The 16656-nt window shown below is 42.5% G+C and overlaps 1 protein-coding gene across 2 annotated transcripts in view; it reads right to left on the bottom strand.

The window, feature by feature from the left end:
* VCPIP1 (valosin containing protein interacting protein 1) overlaps positions 1–15226 on the bottom strand; it is a 72474-nt gene extending 57248 nt beyond the window's left edge. Inside the window, exon 1 of one of the 2 annotated variants that reach the window (XM_033933365.1) lies at positions 12350–15226. In XM_033933365.1, coding sequence (XP_033789256.1) covers positions 12350–14975 — 2626 coding nt within the window. In that variant the 5' untranslated portion in view covers positions 14976–15226. The remainder of the gene's footprint in view (positions 1–12349) is intronic. The other variant, XM_033933364.1, reaches the window with a different exon arrangement.
* Positions 15227–16656: the final 1430 nt, after the last annotated feature.

Genomic DNA, 16656 nt, shown 5'->3' with positions numbered 1-16656 from the left:
GATCGCCCTCATTTGCATTCTGAGCCTTGGTGAACTAAGTCACTAGTACCTGGCCAAAACCCAAGGAGTACCAACATTCCATGCTACCGATCCAGTGCAAGCAGTGGCTTCACCCATGTCTTTCTCAATAACAGACTATGGACTTTTCCTCCATGAAATTGTCCAAACCTTTCTTAAAACCAGCTACACTATCCACTCTTACCACAACCTCTGGCACAATGCGTTCCAGAGCTTAACTATTTTCAGAGTGAAAAAATATTTCCTCTATTTTAAAAGTATTTCCCTGCAACTTCAAGTATCTCCTAGTCTTAGTAATTTTTGATGGGAGTGAAAAATCGATCCATTTATACCCGTTCAACTCCACTCAGAATTTTGTAGACTTCAATCATATTTTCCCTGAGCTGTCTCTTTTCCAAGCTGAAGAACCCTAACCTTTTTAGTCTTTCCTCATAAGAGGGAAGCTGGGATCCCCTCAGAGGAACTGCTGAAACCATGTAAGGGGAGAGAGACAGGATGAAGGCAGAGAGATACAAATAAGAGAGAGAACAGGTGAAGGCAGGGGGCTTGGGGTGACACTGGAAAAAAGACAAATAGTGAAACTGAAGTATTTAAAATTTATGTACAACATGTAAGGAAAATAAAAAGCTGGGGCTGGGGAAGCAGGAGGGTCAGAGGAACTGAAGCAGACGGAGTTTAATTTTGAAACTGCCCTTTTAGTCCAGTACAGAGAGTGGGAAAACCTTATGTCCCTCCTATAAGAGGCTCATGGAGGCTTTTTGGACCACAGCTTTGTCATTGTCTTAACAACCCTTAAGAAGACTTCTGGTATCTCCCAATGCTCCATAATTAAGGATGAGAGGTCAGGATGCAAGGGAAAAAATGTGGTCTGAGCCTGGGAAGCACTCATGTGCAGCAGAAGTCTGCAGAGAATCCAGCTTTAATTCTCACAGTGTCTCAGTAATAAGGTCCAGCAAAGCTATAGACATAACAGATGGCTTACCATCGGGTCCACCCCCTGGTCGAGGGCTACTACTGCCCCATGGTCCAAGGTCTCTGCCTGGGCCTCAAAATCTTCCACAAGAGAAGAGTCACTCGACTGGTCCCTGGACAGGAACCCGAAGACCTATTCTGGGATGTGTGCATTTGTAGTGGACAAACCCCATTGCACAGCCTCCACAGCTTCCTCAGAAGGAACCAGGGAACCCTGACAACTTAAGTCCAACTTAGGGCTGCCAGTTCAACTGAAGTCAAACTGAGACTTCAACTCCTACAAATCCACACAACAATAGGGGGGAGGAACAACAATGGGGGAGGAAAATATAGCTGGCACCCACTAAAATCTGACCAGACTGTCATTGGGGCCAAACAGCCTACACTCGAGCACCTGATAAATCAGGTTGTGAGCTAGCTTCTAGGGGAATGGACCCTGAGCTCCACAAGTCCTAGTGCAGGCTGGTCAGATAGGTACTCTGAGGGTTGCCCTATTAGCTAATGACTTCTTTCCCAGGGTTACTGAGAACCTCTAAAGCACCGCTGGATTCAAATAAAAAAAACCAAAATAAGAAAGAATGATCAGAGCAGATCAGAACACCACCTTCTCAATTCACTTACAGAAGAAAAAACTGAAGGGGGTACTACAGCCATTGATGAAGAAGACCGAGTTGAAAAATGTAAATTTTATCTTTTTGCAACACAATTTGCGAACAAGGAGAAATTATCTACAGTTGGGACTCCTATACCCTTTGCACCAGAAGGTTCACCTTAGGAGTCAGCACCCCCCCCCCAAAAAAAAAATAAAAATAAAAGATCTAGGTGTCACTTTAGGCCATGCTTGTTCAACATGCAGCCATACCAACTTTATTTTCCTGGCATGCAGAAGCTCTGAACTCCTCTGAGGAGATACCTACTTCTCTGCTGTTAACTGGTCTGTGAGTCTGAGCTGCATAGTGCCAGAGGTTGAAGCTGTTCTCAAGTTTTCATGTCTCGTGAGACTTGATACTGCAAAACAAACCTCAACTTCCAGCGCAACATGGCTCAACCTCGTTGAGGGGAAAGGGCAGTTGTGACAGAGAAGCAGGGATCCCCTCAGAGGAATTGCTGAAATCAGGCAAGGGGAAAAAGATAGGGTGAAGGCACAGAGGTACATATAAGAGAGAACAGTTGAAGGCTGGGGGTGAGCTAACACTGGGTAAAAGGCAAATGGTGAGAATTAAGTATTTAAAATTTAAGTACAATATGCAAGGAAAAAAATGCTGGAGGCTGGTACATCAAGCTCTATCTCTGGCAGTTTTCAAATACAGACTCAAAGCCCACTTCTTTGAAGATGCTTTCAATTCCATTCTCCAACCCACCTTCTAGCACCAAAATCTGTAATTCCCTTACCTGAGCAATGTGTATTAAACACCTTGTCCAGCTTCTCTGTCTTGACTAAACTGTAAGCTCCTTTGAGCAGAGACTGTCTCTTCTAGGCTTTTAATGTACAGCGCTGCGTTTGTCTAGCAGTGCTATAGAAATGATTAGTAGTAGTTTCATTTAAAACTGCTCTTTTAGTCATTTCTGAGAATGGAGAACTCGTAGGTTCCTCCTATAAGAGGCTTGGGGAAGCAAAGCCTCCCCAGTCTTTTTGGCCTGCAGACACCATTCCCTTAAGGCTAGAGTAGCAGACTTGGAGGAGATAAGGGAGACATGAGAGGTACATAGAAGAGACCTACATAGACATTGTAGAGAAGTCCCACTTCCAGTTTGGCAGCTCCTGGTGAAGTAGGAAATAATCTGGTACCCAGGACCTGCCCACTAGAGAATGCAATATCTTCTCACACAGAGGATATGTCTCCAGGGACTTCAGCACAGAAGGGACGGGTTAGGTCAGCTGTCGTAGTCGGTGATATGATCATTAGGCATGTAGATAGCTAGGTGGCTGGTGGGCATGAGGATCGCCTGGTCACTTGCCTACCTAGTGAGAAGGTGGCGGACCTCACGTATTATTTAGATAGGATTTTAGATTGTGCTGGGGAGAAGCCAGCTGTCTTGGTACATGTATCAATGACAGAGAAAAATGTGGGAGGGAAATTCTGGAAGCCAAATGTAGGCTCTTAGATAAAAAGCTGAAATCCAGATCCCCCCAGGGTAGCATTTTCAGAAATGCTCTCCTTTCCACATGCAGGGCCCAAGAGGCAGGCAGATCTCTGAAGTCTTAATATGTTGTTGAGATGATGGTGCAAGAATGAGGAATTTAGATTAATTAGAAACTGGGCAACCTTCTGGGAAAAGAGAAGCCCATTCCAAAAGAATGAACTCCATCTTAACAAGGATGGAATCAGGATGATGGCACTAACATTTAAAAAGGAGATAGAGCAACTTAGATCGGGGGAGGAAGTAGATGATTGCCCAGGAGCGGATGGTTCAGTCAACATAGAGAATGACATGATGACAGTATCTGTCACCGTCACCGTGGATGACCACAGGAAATCATCTCCATGTCATTCTTTAAGGAGAGGGAAGAATCAGAGTATGAATGGGCACAACCACTGACCCTCAAAGCCTTGCATTGAAGAATGCTGATGTAGAAGGAATGAGGTTGAGAGAGACACTAAAGAATGACACGGGCTGTTTCCACTGGTTATCTGTGGGAATGGTGACAGATTCAATCACCATGTCATTCAGGAGTATCCTTGAAGGGTACTATTGAAACAGAATATTAGAGGGAGCCCCAACAGAGAGGTTTCAATAATTATGAAAGAAAGCCAGGAGTGTTTAATAGGAAGGCAGAGTAAAGGACCTGTCATCTTCTCAGCAGCCTGTAGATACAAGGGAAAAACGCAATTTGGAACATCTGTATACAAATCCTAGAAGCCTAAAAAATAAAATAGTTAGAAACATCGAAACATGATGGCAAATAAAGGCCAAATGTTCCATCCAGTCTGCCAATTTTCAGTATCTCCTATCTCATGCCTTCTTGAATTCAGACACAGTCTGTCTCCACCACCTCTACTGGGAGATTATTCCATTCGTCTACCACCCTTTCTGTAAAAATCGATTTCCTCAGATTACTCCTTAGCCTATTACCTTTTAACTTCATTCTATGCCCTCTCACTCTGGAGTTCCTTTCATGTGTATTTATGCCACATAGCTATTTAAACATCTCTGTCATATATCCTCTCTCCCTCCTTTCCTCAAAAGTATACATATTGAGACTTTTAAGTCTCTCCCCGTACACCTTATGATGTAGCCCAACCACCATTTTAGTAGCCTTCCTCTGGACCGACTCCATCCTATTTATATCTTTTTGAAAGTGCGGTCTCTGGAATTGTACACAATATTCCTTTTTCCTACTGGTCATTCCTCTCATTATGCACCCAAGCATCCTTCTAGCTTTCGCCATCACCTTTTCAACCTGTTTATCCACCTTCACATCATCACATACTATCACATCCAAGTCCTACTCCTCTTTCATGCACAAAAGTTCTTCACCCCCTAAACCATCTAGAAAAGATAACAACAAACCCATCAACTAGCGAAGCCATCGTAGCAGACAGAAGCTGGTCCGATTTCCCAATTCTAGTATGGTCGGATATGAACCGACTCTACAATAAATACAGCCATGCTTCCAGTGACTAAATAATTGCCCCACCTACATATTATCAAACGCCTCCACCACATTCAAAACCAACTTCATGCTATGGATTCAAACCACATTGACAGAAGGCCAATTCCCACAGGACCTAGGAGAGATCTTAATCACTCCAATCATAAAGGATCACAAAGGCCCAATAGATAGCCCCTCCAACTACAGACCTATCGCTTCAATACCATTGTACGTTAAAATAATAGAAGGCCTAGTGGCACAATACCTCACCGAATATCTGGAAAAACATAACCTACTCCACCCCTCACAATCAGGATTCCGAACTAACCATAGTACAGAAACACTACTTGTCACATTACTAGATACAGCCCGACAACACATCAGTAAAGGAAAAAAAAATGATATTAATACAATTAGACCTCTCCGCAGCATTTGACCTAGTTGACCACATCTTATTACTACAAATTCTCGACGCCATAGGAATCTCAGGCAAGGTCTACAAATGGTTTCAGGGGTTCCTCAAATCTAGAACCTACAGGGTAAAATACAATGATATCAAATCAAAAACACCAAATACCTACGACCTACACTAACATGGGATTCCACTCTACTAACGGCAGCAGATCAAGTTCGCAGCCTGGGAGTAACCCTAGACGGACACCTATCCCTATCTAACCACATATCCCAAGTGGTCTCCACCTCCTTCTACTACCTTCGCCAACTGAAAAGGATCAAACCCTACATCTCCACACCAGACCTCGCCCAACTCCTATACGCATATGTCCTCTCCAGATTGGATTATTGTAACTCCCTATTTAATGGACTAACCAAAAATAATATCAAACGCCTCCAACGGGTCCAAAATGCAGCCATCCGCCTCCTACACAACCTCAACTACCGCGATTCCATCTCCCCGGCACTCCATGCTGAACACTGGCTCCCGATTAGCCAACGCTGTACTTTCAAAGCCCTGGCAATTGCTCACAAGAGAATCTACTCCACCACCCCCTCCTACATAAAATCCAAGCTTCCCATCTACAACCCCACTCGCACCCTCCGCTCAAAGTTAGAGATACGCCTATGCACCCCCCCCCGGAAGATCCCTGCTCACAGAAACTGCCCACAAACGATCCTACAGCCACTTCATTCCACACCTCTGGAACCAACTCCCCCCCCCAACTTAGACAACAGAACTCATTATTAACATTCCGTAAATCGGTAAAGACCCTCCTCTTCAACTAAAGATCTCCTCTGTCTTCTCCCCCCCTTAGGCCCCACCCTCCACTCTCCTATCACCTTCCCGAACTTCCAGTATGACCCTCTCTTACTCTATCCACTAACAAATTGTACCTAAATGCTTATAACTTTCCTTAAACTAAACTACTGTATTTCCCCCTTCTCTCTTTCTGCATACTCTCCCTGTATTTAATTCTCTCCAAAAACTATAAATCCAATCCCTAAACCTGTTGTACTACTTATATGTCTAGTTACTCCCCACTGTGTATGTTCATTTGTAAACCGTTCTGAGCTATTGGGAGGACGGGATAAAAATCTAAATAAATAAATCAGAACCATGGACAAATCCCTGCGGAGTTCCACAAGGATCACCTCTCTCACCTACGCTCTTCAACCTCTTTATCTCCTCCCTAGGAGCCACTTTAGATACCCTAGATGTCACATCTTTCAGCTATGCTGATGACATCACCATAATCCTCCCATTCGACCCATCAGAGACCACCACCACAACAAAGCTAGAAACAACCTTAGACACAGTAGAAAAATGGATGATGGATCACAAACTAAAACTAAATTCTGAAAAAACAAAATTCCTTTTGCTCGAAAAAGCCCAAACTCCTACCATCACTGAACTGAAAATCAAAAATACCAAATACAACCCGAACTAAAACTCCTAGAAGTTACGATAAACAGATGTTGCACAATGCAGCCCCAAATCAACAAAACAACCCAGAAAGCTTTTCTAACCACGAGAAATCTCCGTAAAATCAGAAAATTCTTTGACCAAGCACAATTTAGACTAATCGTCCAATCCCTAGTCTTAGGTCTGCTGAATTATTGCAACTCCCTATATCTTCCTTGTCCAGCCACTATGATAAAACAACTCCAGACCATACAAAACACCGCCCTCAGATTGATCTACTCACTCAAAAAATATGATCACATAACAACTGCCTTCTTAGACTCTCACTGGCTACCCATACAAGCACGAATCCAATTCAAATTCTACTGCCCGATATTCAAAGCATTACACGGCTCTTCCCCCTCCTATCTAAATAACCGCTTAAACCAAATCTCCACCTCAAGACACAGAAGAACCTCGAACCCTTTCGCCTTCCCCCCACTCAAAGGCACACAACGCAAGAAAATGTTTGACAACCTTCTAGCAACACAAGCAGCAAAAATCAACCATTCCATCTCCAATCTTATGACAATATCAGACAACTTCAAAACATTCAGAAAAGAAATCAAAACCCTGCTTTTCAAAAAATTCATCCAAATATCTTAACCCCTCCTCTTTTACCTCCAGAAGATTCACCTACCTTCAGATAACCTTCCCCCAAATTACCCACCTTAACACCTTCCAATTAAACAAATACCATAAATAGATTGTAACCTACCCTCTCTAACTGCATTCCATATGTATTTTTCATACAGTTCTTCACTGTCAGTTTAATTTCCATCCTATAAGTTCACATAGAATTTTTCTTTTTTCAACCATCTTTATTTTCTCTTCTTTATTAATTTCCAGGTACTTTAGTTAGATTGTGAGCCTTCGGGACAGTAAGGGAATTTTTTAAGTGCCTTCTTACTTCTCATTTATAATCTTAATGTATATTTTCTTCAAACCGCTTAGAATCTAACGGATGTAGCGGTATATAAGAAATAAATTACATTACATTACATTACTAAACCAGTGTTTCTCAACTTCTTCAAGCCAAATACTCCCTAAGTCTAACAAACATCAACCGAGTACACCCACCAAAGCTCTGCATCAGACTACTGGTTATCTTAGATTGTGTCGCTGTCATGAGCCTTTGTTTTGCTTTGATCACAATTGGGCAGGTCCTTTCTGAGGGTGGAGTGGGGTCTACTAGGGTACCAAGGATTTTTGGCTAGGGCAGTGGTCTTCAGTGCAAGGCCCACAAGCCAATGGTGGCCCTGTGAGACCTCTGTGGCAGCCCACTGAGCCTGTGCACAATGTCACCCCCTTCATCAGGATTTGCCACTTTTTGTTTCCTGCACTGCAGTCCTGCACTCTTCAGGCCACAGGCAGCGTGAATGAAAAACATGCTGCTTTGGGCAGCCCTGGAAGCTTTCCCTCTGCTATTTCTTGTGCTTCCTGCTGAAGGGACATGAAGCAGCAGCAGAGAGAAAGCTTCTGGGTCTGCCAAATGCAGCATGTTTACTTCATTCACGCTACGCTCTGCCTGAAAAGTGTAAGATTGCAGCGCTGGAAACAAAACATGTCAGATCCAGACCCCGGGGGGGGGGGGAAGGGAAAAGAAGCCATCAGTGCACAGCTTTTGACACAAGCTTTCTTCATTAGCCCCTAACTACTAAGAGCTAATAGAAATGACAAGATCCCAAAACATTGGAAACAAGCAACCTAGTGTCCAATTTTAAGAGGGCGAAAAGGAAGAGCTTGGAATGATCGACAGGCCACCAACAGTGGAAAGATACTGAAGTAAATATACAACAAAATGTGAATCTCTAAAAAAGACAGGATCTTGCCAACAACCAAACAAATTTTAATTCAATCATGCTCTAATAGTCCTTATAAACAAATGAACACAGATAATTATAATCTATCTACAGTGTGATAAGGTTCTTAATGGTCTCACAGATACAAACACACTAAGGAAAAGTGGTCTGTGTCTGCTCAATAGCATGATCATTGTAGAACTAACCTCAAAAGAATATGGTAGTCATTCAGGGTTCAGAGTCAGCCTGGCAGTTTTGGGATTTCATAGAGTCAGCCTGGAAATATAATACTCTATATTCTTTTCAGCTACTTGAAAAGCAGCACATAAGAAAGGATGGTATAGCAAATGCAATAAACAATTTGTGAAGGACAATTAGTAATCAGTGGGATAATTAGTAATCAGATTACAGAGGTCATCATAAGCTTGAAGTTTTAAGAAGGGTAGAAGTAAAGATAAAATGCAACAAAATGAAACAAAGGTTATATATATATATATATATATATATATATATATATATTTATTTATATAGTAAGCATAAATCAAGTACATAAAAATAAAACAGAAAATGACAGGTGGAAGCAGAAAAGGATCTGTAACAGTACAAATGGAATGACTCAGCAAAATACTGCAGCAGTAATTTAAAAAACTAATACATTAACAAGCGCACCATGTAAAAGGCAAAAAACTCATTACCCTATTCCCTCAACACTAATAAGGCCTTTATTGGAGGACTATAACCCGTTTTAAACCCCAAACTACAAGAATATGGAGAAACAAGAGACGGTCTATTCTAGAGAAAAGCATCAAAATAAGATGCCTGTACAGCAGAGGGGATAAAAAAGGTCACCCGAGAGTAGTATCAAATTCAGTACATAAAAGGGAAAAGGTTTATCACCAGTTCACCTCTAAGTGCAAACTGAAGTGCAGGTAATGGGTTTAAATCACAGGAAAGAATTAGATTACAAACTTAGGAAGTACTTTTTAACTATTAGATTAACTATTTAAAGAAGCTTCCTAGGGAAGCAACATAAACAAATCCTGGGTAGAAATCTGCGGGTTTTCCAGTTTAACTTTAGATATTAAGTTTGTTATGTTTACTGTATAGTCATTTTCAGTATATACTTAATGTGAAGCATGAAAGTAGCCTGTCACTGAAAAACTTTACAAAAATTCAGCATGGCTTTTCCAAATCTTATGAAAATCAGCAGAAAGTTGAGGGTGTATACTGATGATAAACTGCCTTAATGTAAATTAAAAAAATAAAAAACTGACTTAAGGTCTAACTTGTAGCAAACTTCATACAAATATATAGTTCTTTCTCCATTTCTATCATAATCTACTGTATTTAAAATGGCCCTCATCATCCATGTCCTTAGGACACTTCTTCAAATAGTTAACCTTACAGGATAATAATTTTAAAGTGCAGATTCCACCTTTCTTTAGAGTTGTATATATCAGAGGTTCTCAAAACGTGGGAGGTATGCAAGCCGCTTGTTTGGGGTATGCACTGCGCGGGTCTCCTGCCCCCCCTTCCTACTTAATGGCCACCAGGAGTCCCATGCTCTACTCCTGCCTGCTCCCCTCTGCTGAGGTTGACCAGGAAGGCTTTCCTTCGATATCAGAGCCAACGTCAGAGGGAAGCCTTCCGGGTCAGCAGGGGATCCCAGTTACTTCCTTCCAGATGGGCTGCTGCTCCTTCCTGCCTTCAGAGGTATTTGTTGCAGAGCCGATGTCAGAGAGAAGGCTTGTGGGTCAGCCTCATGCAGCAGCTGCCTGCATTCCTGCAACAAGTGCCACTGAAGGTATGAAGGAGCAGACCAGCTGGATGGCCCTGAAGGAAGCATGTGCGGCCCTGGAGCAAGCAAGTAGGGCGAGGGGATATGATCTGGGAGAAAGGGGGGTGGAGCACATTGGGATATGAGAGAGGCATGATTTTGGGACAAAGGCTGGAAGGCAAGGAGGGGGGACATGAAATTGGGACACAAGGGAGGGAGGAAGGGAGCACAAACTTGGGACACAGGGAGTAGAAAAGGAGAATTGTTGGTCATGAATGTGTTAGAGGGAAAGAGATAGTGCACATGGGGAAAGGAAGAAAGGAAAATTGGGCATAGAGAGGAGTGAAGTAGAGTTGAATGGGGAATAGAAGGATGAGAGGGAGAAATAATGGATAATGGTGGTGGAGAGGGAATAGAGGGATAGATTGAAGGGGATGCAAGCAGGAGGAATATTGGCCATAGTGATGGAAGTAGAGATGTGGCATGGTGCTGGAGAGGGGTGATAGAAGGAAAAATGGGTATGGGGCTGGTGGGCAGTGGTGAAAAATGATGCATATGATCCGGGGGATGAGAGAGGGAGAAATGTTTCTAATAGGGGTGGAGGAGAGAGGAAGAAAAGTTGGACTCATGGAGGGACAGAGAGAGATGTTGGTTGGGGAAGGGAATGAGGTCCAGAGGAGAGAAAGCTAGGAGGCTGAAAGAAAAATATTGGATGCACAGTCAGGAGTGCAACCAGAGACTCATGAAATCACCAGAGAGCAAAGGTAGGAAATATGATTTTATTTTCAATTTAGTGATAGAAATGTGTCAGTTTTGAGAATTTATGTCTGCTGTCTATATTTTGCACTATATTTGTCTATTTTTTAAATAGTTTTTACTGAGGTGACATTGCATATTTTAAAATCATCTGCTTTAAAGAATATAAATTATTAACATTTTCACTGCATACAGTGTGCTATGTGTTTTTTTTTAATTTTGTAGTTACCATGTATTAATAAGATTATATTGTATGTATATGAAAAATGAATGGAAGAAATTGTATTACAATTATTATTAAGGAGGTGGGGTCAGGGGCAGAGCTTGGGCAGAGGTACTTTGTTTATAAAGGTATATACCAGTGTTTCTCAACTTCTTCAAGCCAAGTCTTAATCTGATCGCCATCTTCTAAGAGCAATTTCCCGCAACTCATGACTATATTTTAATCCTTCATCATCATTAATGAAAACTGAGCTTAAAGCATTTCAATTAAAGCATCTCTCATCCCCAAGGTGACATAAGTGCTACCAACCTAACTTCATGTCAATAGGAGATTGTGACCAGTACTGGTTTTCATTGCGGCTGCCCTCCTCCCTTAATTTTTGCTGAGCACCAAAATTAACCAATTAATACTCAGAGTTTCACAACCAGATTTGCACCAGTATCTCATGACAACATGAAGAGTGACTACCAAGACAGACATCTTATTATAATGGCGTGAACCTTTTCTTTAATACATCAAAAGCATTTGTTTTATCACTTCCTGAATCCAAATATGTATTATGATAGCTGAAGTGCATTATGGGAGTTGAGAGCTGTCAGAAACTAACATGGCTACCCCTCCTGTCACCATCCAAAATTATTTTAGCCCTTTCTTAATTTGGCATACAAGCATCAGACCTTAGGAAATATATCTATGCAAACAAATTAAGACTTTTTTGGATCTGAGGGGGACACTGCTTAGGAAACAGGATTCCAAATGTGGATTGTTACCATACTTTCTACTTAATGTATGTCAGTGCACAGTAAAAAGTGAGTGTACACATGAAAGAGAACGCAGAAGCACAATGCAGAGTGGAATCAAGCTGAGATGACAGCTACAGGAAGTTGAATTTGACCATTTATCTAGATCAGGGATCTGAAAGTCCCTCCTTGAGGGCAGCAATCCAGTCGGGTTTTCAGGATTTCCCCAATGAATATGCACTGAAAGCAGTGCATGCACATAGATCTCATGCATATTCATTGGGGAAATCCTGAAAACCCAACTGGATTGCGGCCCTCAAGGAAGGACTTTGAGACCCCTGATTTAGATCTACACAAAGATTTTCAGGCATGACTGAAGAACAGAGATCAGGAATTACAATAGTGCTACATAACCAAGCAAAGCCATACACAGGTAGGAGCAAGCATATAGCTGCATTTGGCAATTTAAGCAATCCTTTACTTCTTCGTATGGCTACAAGTCTACTGAAAACCTTAAATCACTACATGATTGTTACAATTGTTCTTACCCATTAGTGTAGCCAGAAGACACAAGGAGTACATTTCTTTGTCAATCTGCTCTTGCAGTTCTTTTGAAGAGTTTTTGTTAATTACAGTAACATCTTCAGGTTTAACTTCATGGGCAGAATAGGCTGATGTAGGCTGGTTAGGTTCCTCTTTCCCCTTCTGTATTTCTATAGTAATTCTATCACCATGTTGTAAGGGAACAGGCTCATTTTCCATTCCTTCCTTGGGTGGCAGAAGCTCTTTAGGAGGGAAACCAAAGCGTATACACTGTAAAGATGGAGGGATAGTAAATTCTCTGGCAATGCTTTCTTGCAATTCAAAAAAAGTTGTTGAAGACTTCAGGGTAAGCATTGCTTGTCGCCCATCATAAGTAGTTATACGGATCTTTTTTTCTTTTGCAGATGTGGGGTAATAAAGCACCTTTGTAGGTGTAGGAGGTGCAGATGAGGAGCCATCTCGAACTATGCTAGGGGACACAGATCTCTGTTGCAGATCTTTCTGTTCTTGTTTCAGCTTCTCAGTCTTCCGTTTCTGTAACAGGGAAGCTTGTTCTGAAATGTTCTGTTGAATAGTTCTTTCCGTTTTGCTCATATTTAACTCCTCTTTGTGCAAGGTTTTCCCTTTCTGTCCTGTAAGAATAATTTTTGTAGGAGGATGCACCTCAGTGTCTTGCCCAGGTTTAATATCATCAACTCTCTGAGCATGAGCACCATCAATATTAACAGGGGTATAATCACCAGGATTTTTTTTGGCAGTCTGATGCAATATTGTATTAACAACTTTCTGAACTAGAATTTCACTACCAAACTCACCAGGAAAATGCTTGGTAACAAGTTTCATTGAAACATCATATACATTGCTGTTCAAAGAGCCATCACTTTCATACTGGAACCAATACACAGTTTCTCTTACCACTCTACCTCCCCATTCCAATGTAATAGGGAAAGCTTCTGGAAGATTGTCATATTCTTTACCTTCCCAATAATGTTTGAATCCACAACCACATTTTCCACCAGTGGACCTAGTATTAGTTCGGTCTCCATCTAAATATACAATGGATGCATCATTTTTGACCCGGCGTACTGAAGTACCATGGCACCAGTTACAAGCAGTCAGATTACTCAGACTATAATCTGGAACAAGGACATCCTTTGTGGCATCATAAGAGCACACCAAGTTGTTAAGAGGAAAGCTGTAATTCTTGTCAGGTCTTAACTGCCCATGAGTGGATTTTGCCAAATTATAGAGTTTTCCTCCAGGCACTAACCATTCAGAAGGAACATGAATTTCTGAAAGGGCACCACAGACCAAACACTTATGAAGGCGATTCTCCATTACTGCCTTTTTGGCAGCAGCAGTCACTTCTTCAGGTTGAACTCCTATTACACCAGTCCTCCTGTAGCAGTACTGATGCATATCAGCTACAAGACTAGGATGTATACCATACTTATTCATAAAAACTTCTTCCATAGCTGCAACAAGTCTCATTAAATACTTGTCTTGCAAACCTCTGTCACCTCCAATTATACAGCTACCATCCTCTTCCAATCTGACATATGTCTTAATCAGATCTTGTGGAACCCCCCAGGCTTTGGGGAGTAATTTCACTGGTAGTTTGGGCAAAGAGATACCTTTTATGCCAACCAGAGGAATGTAATGGTTACGTCCAGAACTACTCCATGCAATACAGATAGGCTTGTTCAAATGCCCATCTTTTCCTCTGCATTTTTCTGAAGGTATAAGTCCTGGAAGAAAAGTAGCTGAATAATCACCTGAACTTCTCATTCCACTCAATGAATCTAACAAGATTATTGGGCGATGCAGGACATTTGCCAAACCAAAAATATGAATGTTTCTGAGCCCCAAGGGTACACCCTCAGGTGGGACAAACAAGGGGTCACACTCATTGATGATATCCTCCCATTCATCTGCATCAATGAAGTCATGAAACAGTGCTTTGTATCTGCTAAGATTTTCCTTGAAATGTCTTTTCAGATTTTCCCGCAAGGCATGCCAAAACAGCTCCCTGCCCACCAAGGCCCTAGACACAGCATGCACCAGACAGTGGCCATCCCCATCAACATGGACAGGGATAAAGCATTCCTGGTTGTTGTTGGCCTTCTTGATGTCTTCCAGTGTATCATGCAAGTAGATGAGGCTACCAGAGCGGTCCTTGCCATAACCCACAGTGTTAACGTGCTCAGGCTCGATGAGGAAGGCCCGGTCACCCAGAAGAGCACAGTCAAAGAGATCACCCTGGTTCATCTCCTTCAATAACTTGGCCTTGCCCGTCTGTTTGTCCATACCATAGCGGGCCAGGATAGGGGCCAGCAGCTTGCAGTGGTAGTTGGAGAGACCCATGACTTTCACCAGTTCGCCACTCCGCTTGGGGGCGCCCGTCATACCAAGTAGGGCGCTCCGCAGCAGGTTGTGCAGCACCACGTCCGGGTCCGTCACCTCCTCCACGCCCAGCAAGCTGCGCTGCTCGTGCCGCCGGCCACAGTCGGTGCACTCGATGCTGGCCGCGCCGTGCGCCGGGAAGAAGAGTCGCGCCTGGCAGCTCGGGTCCGGGCAGGTGCCCGACAGGATGCGCCGGTCCTTACGCTTGGAGGCCGGCTGCTGGGACATCTCCACTGCCGGTCCCCTCGCACGCCGGAGAGAGAAAAAGAGGGGAAGAATGACTCACTGGCTCATCGTCCGCCGCGGCGCTCTCCGCCCCCCACCTCCCCACGGGCGGTTTTATCCCCGGTTAGAATCTGTCTCGCCCGCGCGCAGTATATTGTTTACAGAACAGAACAGAGCCGATGCGGAAGCGCCTGAGCGTCTTATTGCTTTTTCACCGCCGTAACCGTTGCGGGACGTAACGGCCTCTCTCTCCGCCTGACGTGCCTCAGTGCGCAGGCGCTGGCAGCGCATAGACGATTGGGAATAGTAGTTTTTGGGCTTAAGAAAAGACCTGAGTGTTCCATCGGGCTGTTCAGGAAGAGAACCGAATAAAGCTGGGTTTGCTATACAAGGAGTTTATACAGTTCTAACTGTGTGTGTTGGATGATGCTCGACTCCTCTCACCGATAAGAAATTTATTTGGGAAATTCTCTTTTGAATGAGTTGCCAATTGTAATTTATACTATTAAAAATGCAATATTTTACATAATAACATAGTAAATGATAGCAGATAAAAGACCTTCTTTTAATAATTTATATTTTGCATATCCTACAATTCTATGTGGATTACAAATTATTCAGGTACTTGAGCATTATTTCCTAACTGTCCAAGCGGGCTCCCATTCTATCTAATGTACCTGGGGCAATGAGGATTAAGTGACTTGCCCAGGGTCACAAGGAGCAGTGCTAGATTTGAACCTACAACCTCAGGGTGCCAAGGCTGTAGCTATAACCACTGCACCACACACTCCCATTAGTCACACACCTTATAAATTCATAATTTAATTAAATTGTCTTTTTTTCCTTGATATTTCTGGGTCATAGATCATAACGTCCACCTGGGACAGTCCTTAGGTTTCAACTTGATATCTTGTGAGACTATTACCTTCTAAAGATATAGTCTTATCATCCCTGCATAATTAGTGTGCTTGAGTTTGACACTACCAACAAGTTACACAGCAGTTATTGTTGAGGTGATTTATATGTCACACTATAGTTACTGTTATGGTGATATGTGAGACATTGTCACAAATAGAATTTAAATGAATTTAAGTTGATACTTTATTTTGTGCTTAGTTCACATACACAATCACAAGAGAGGTTGTTTGAAGAATCTTTGATAGAGATCTGGAATCAGTCAGACTCAGATTTATTCCTTATTCAATACAGTTCCGCGCAGGATTCTGAGATTCTTTTTCCTGTCTTTTAAATGTAATTTTTATTACATCATTTACCATAGTTGAAACCATTTACATTTGAGTTGGGATTAAGTGACTTACCCAGGGTCACAAGAAGCAGCATGGGTTTGAATCCACAACCTCAGGGTGTTGAGGCTGTAGCTCTAACCACTGCGCCACACACTTTGGGCTCCTTTTACTAAGGTGTGCTAGCATTTTTAGCGCACGCACAAAATTACCGCGCGTTACGCTTCTAGAATAACGCCAGCTCAATGCTGGCGTTAAGGTCTAGCGTGCGCGCTATTCCACGCGTTAAGGCCCTAATGCACTTTTGTAAAAGGAGCCCTTTGTGTTAATAGGAAGATGCCCCTTCCACCTGATCTTGATCCCATACCATATAAACCAATAAAACTTCAAACAACAGTTCACAGACTTGGGGAATGGCTTCTAAAATAAACTGGGATTCC

The sequence above is a fragment of the Geotrypetes seraphini genome, chromosome 2 (assembly GCF_902459505.1).
Source record: "Geotrypetes seraphini chromosome 2, aGeoSer1.1, whole genome shotgun sequence".
In the NCBI taxonomy this organism is placed as follows: Eukaryota; Metazoa; Chordata; class Amphibia; order Gymnophiona; family Dermophiidae; genus Geotrypetes; species Geotrypetes seraphini.
The sequence above is the reverse complement of the archived record's forward strand: the minus strand, read 5'-3'. Positions and strand labels throughout refer to the sequence as shown.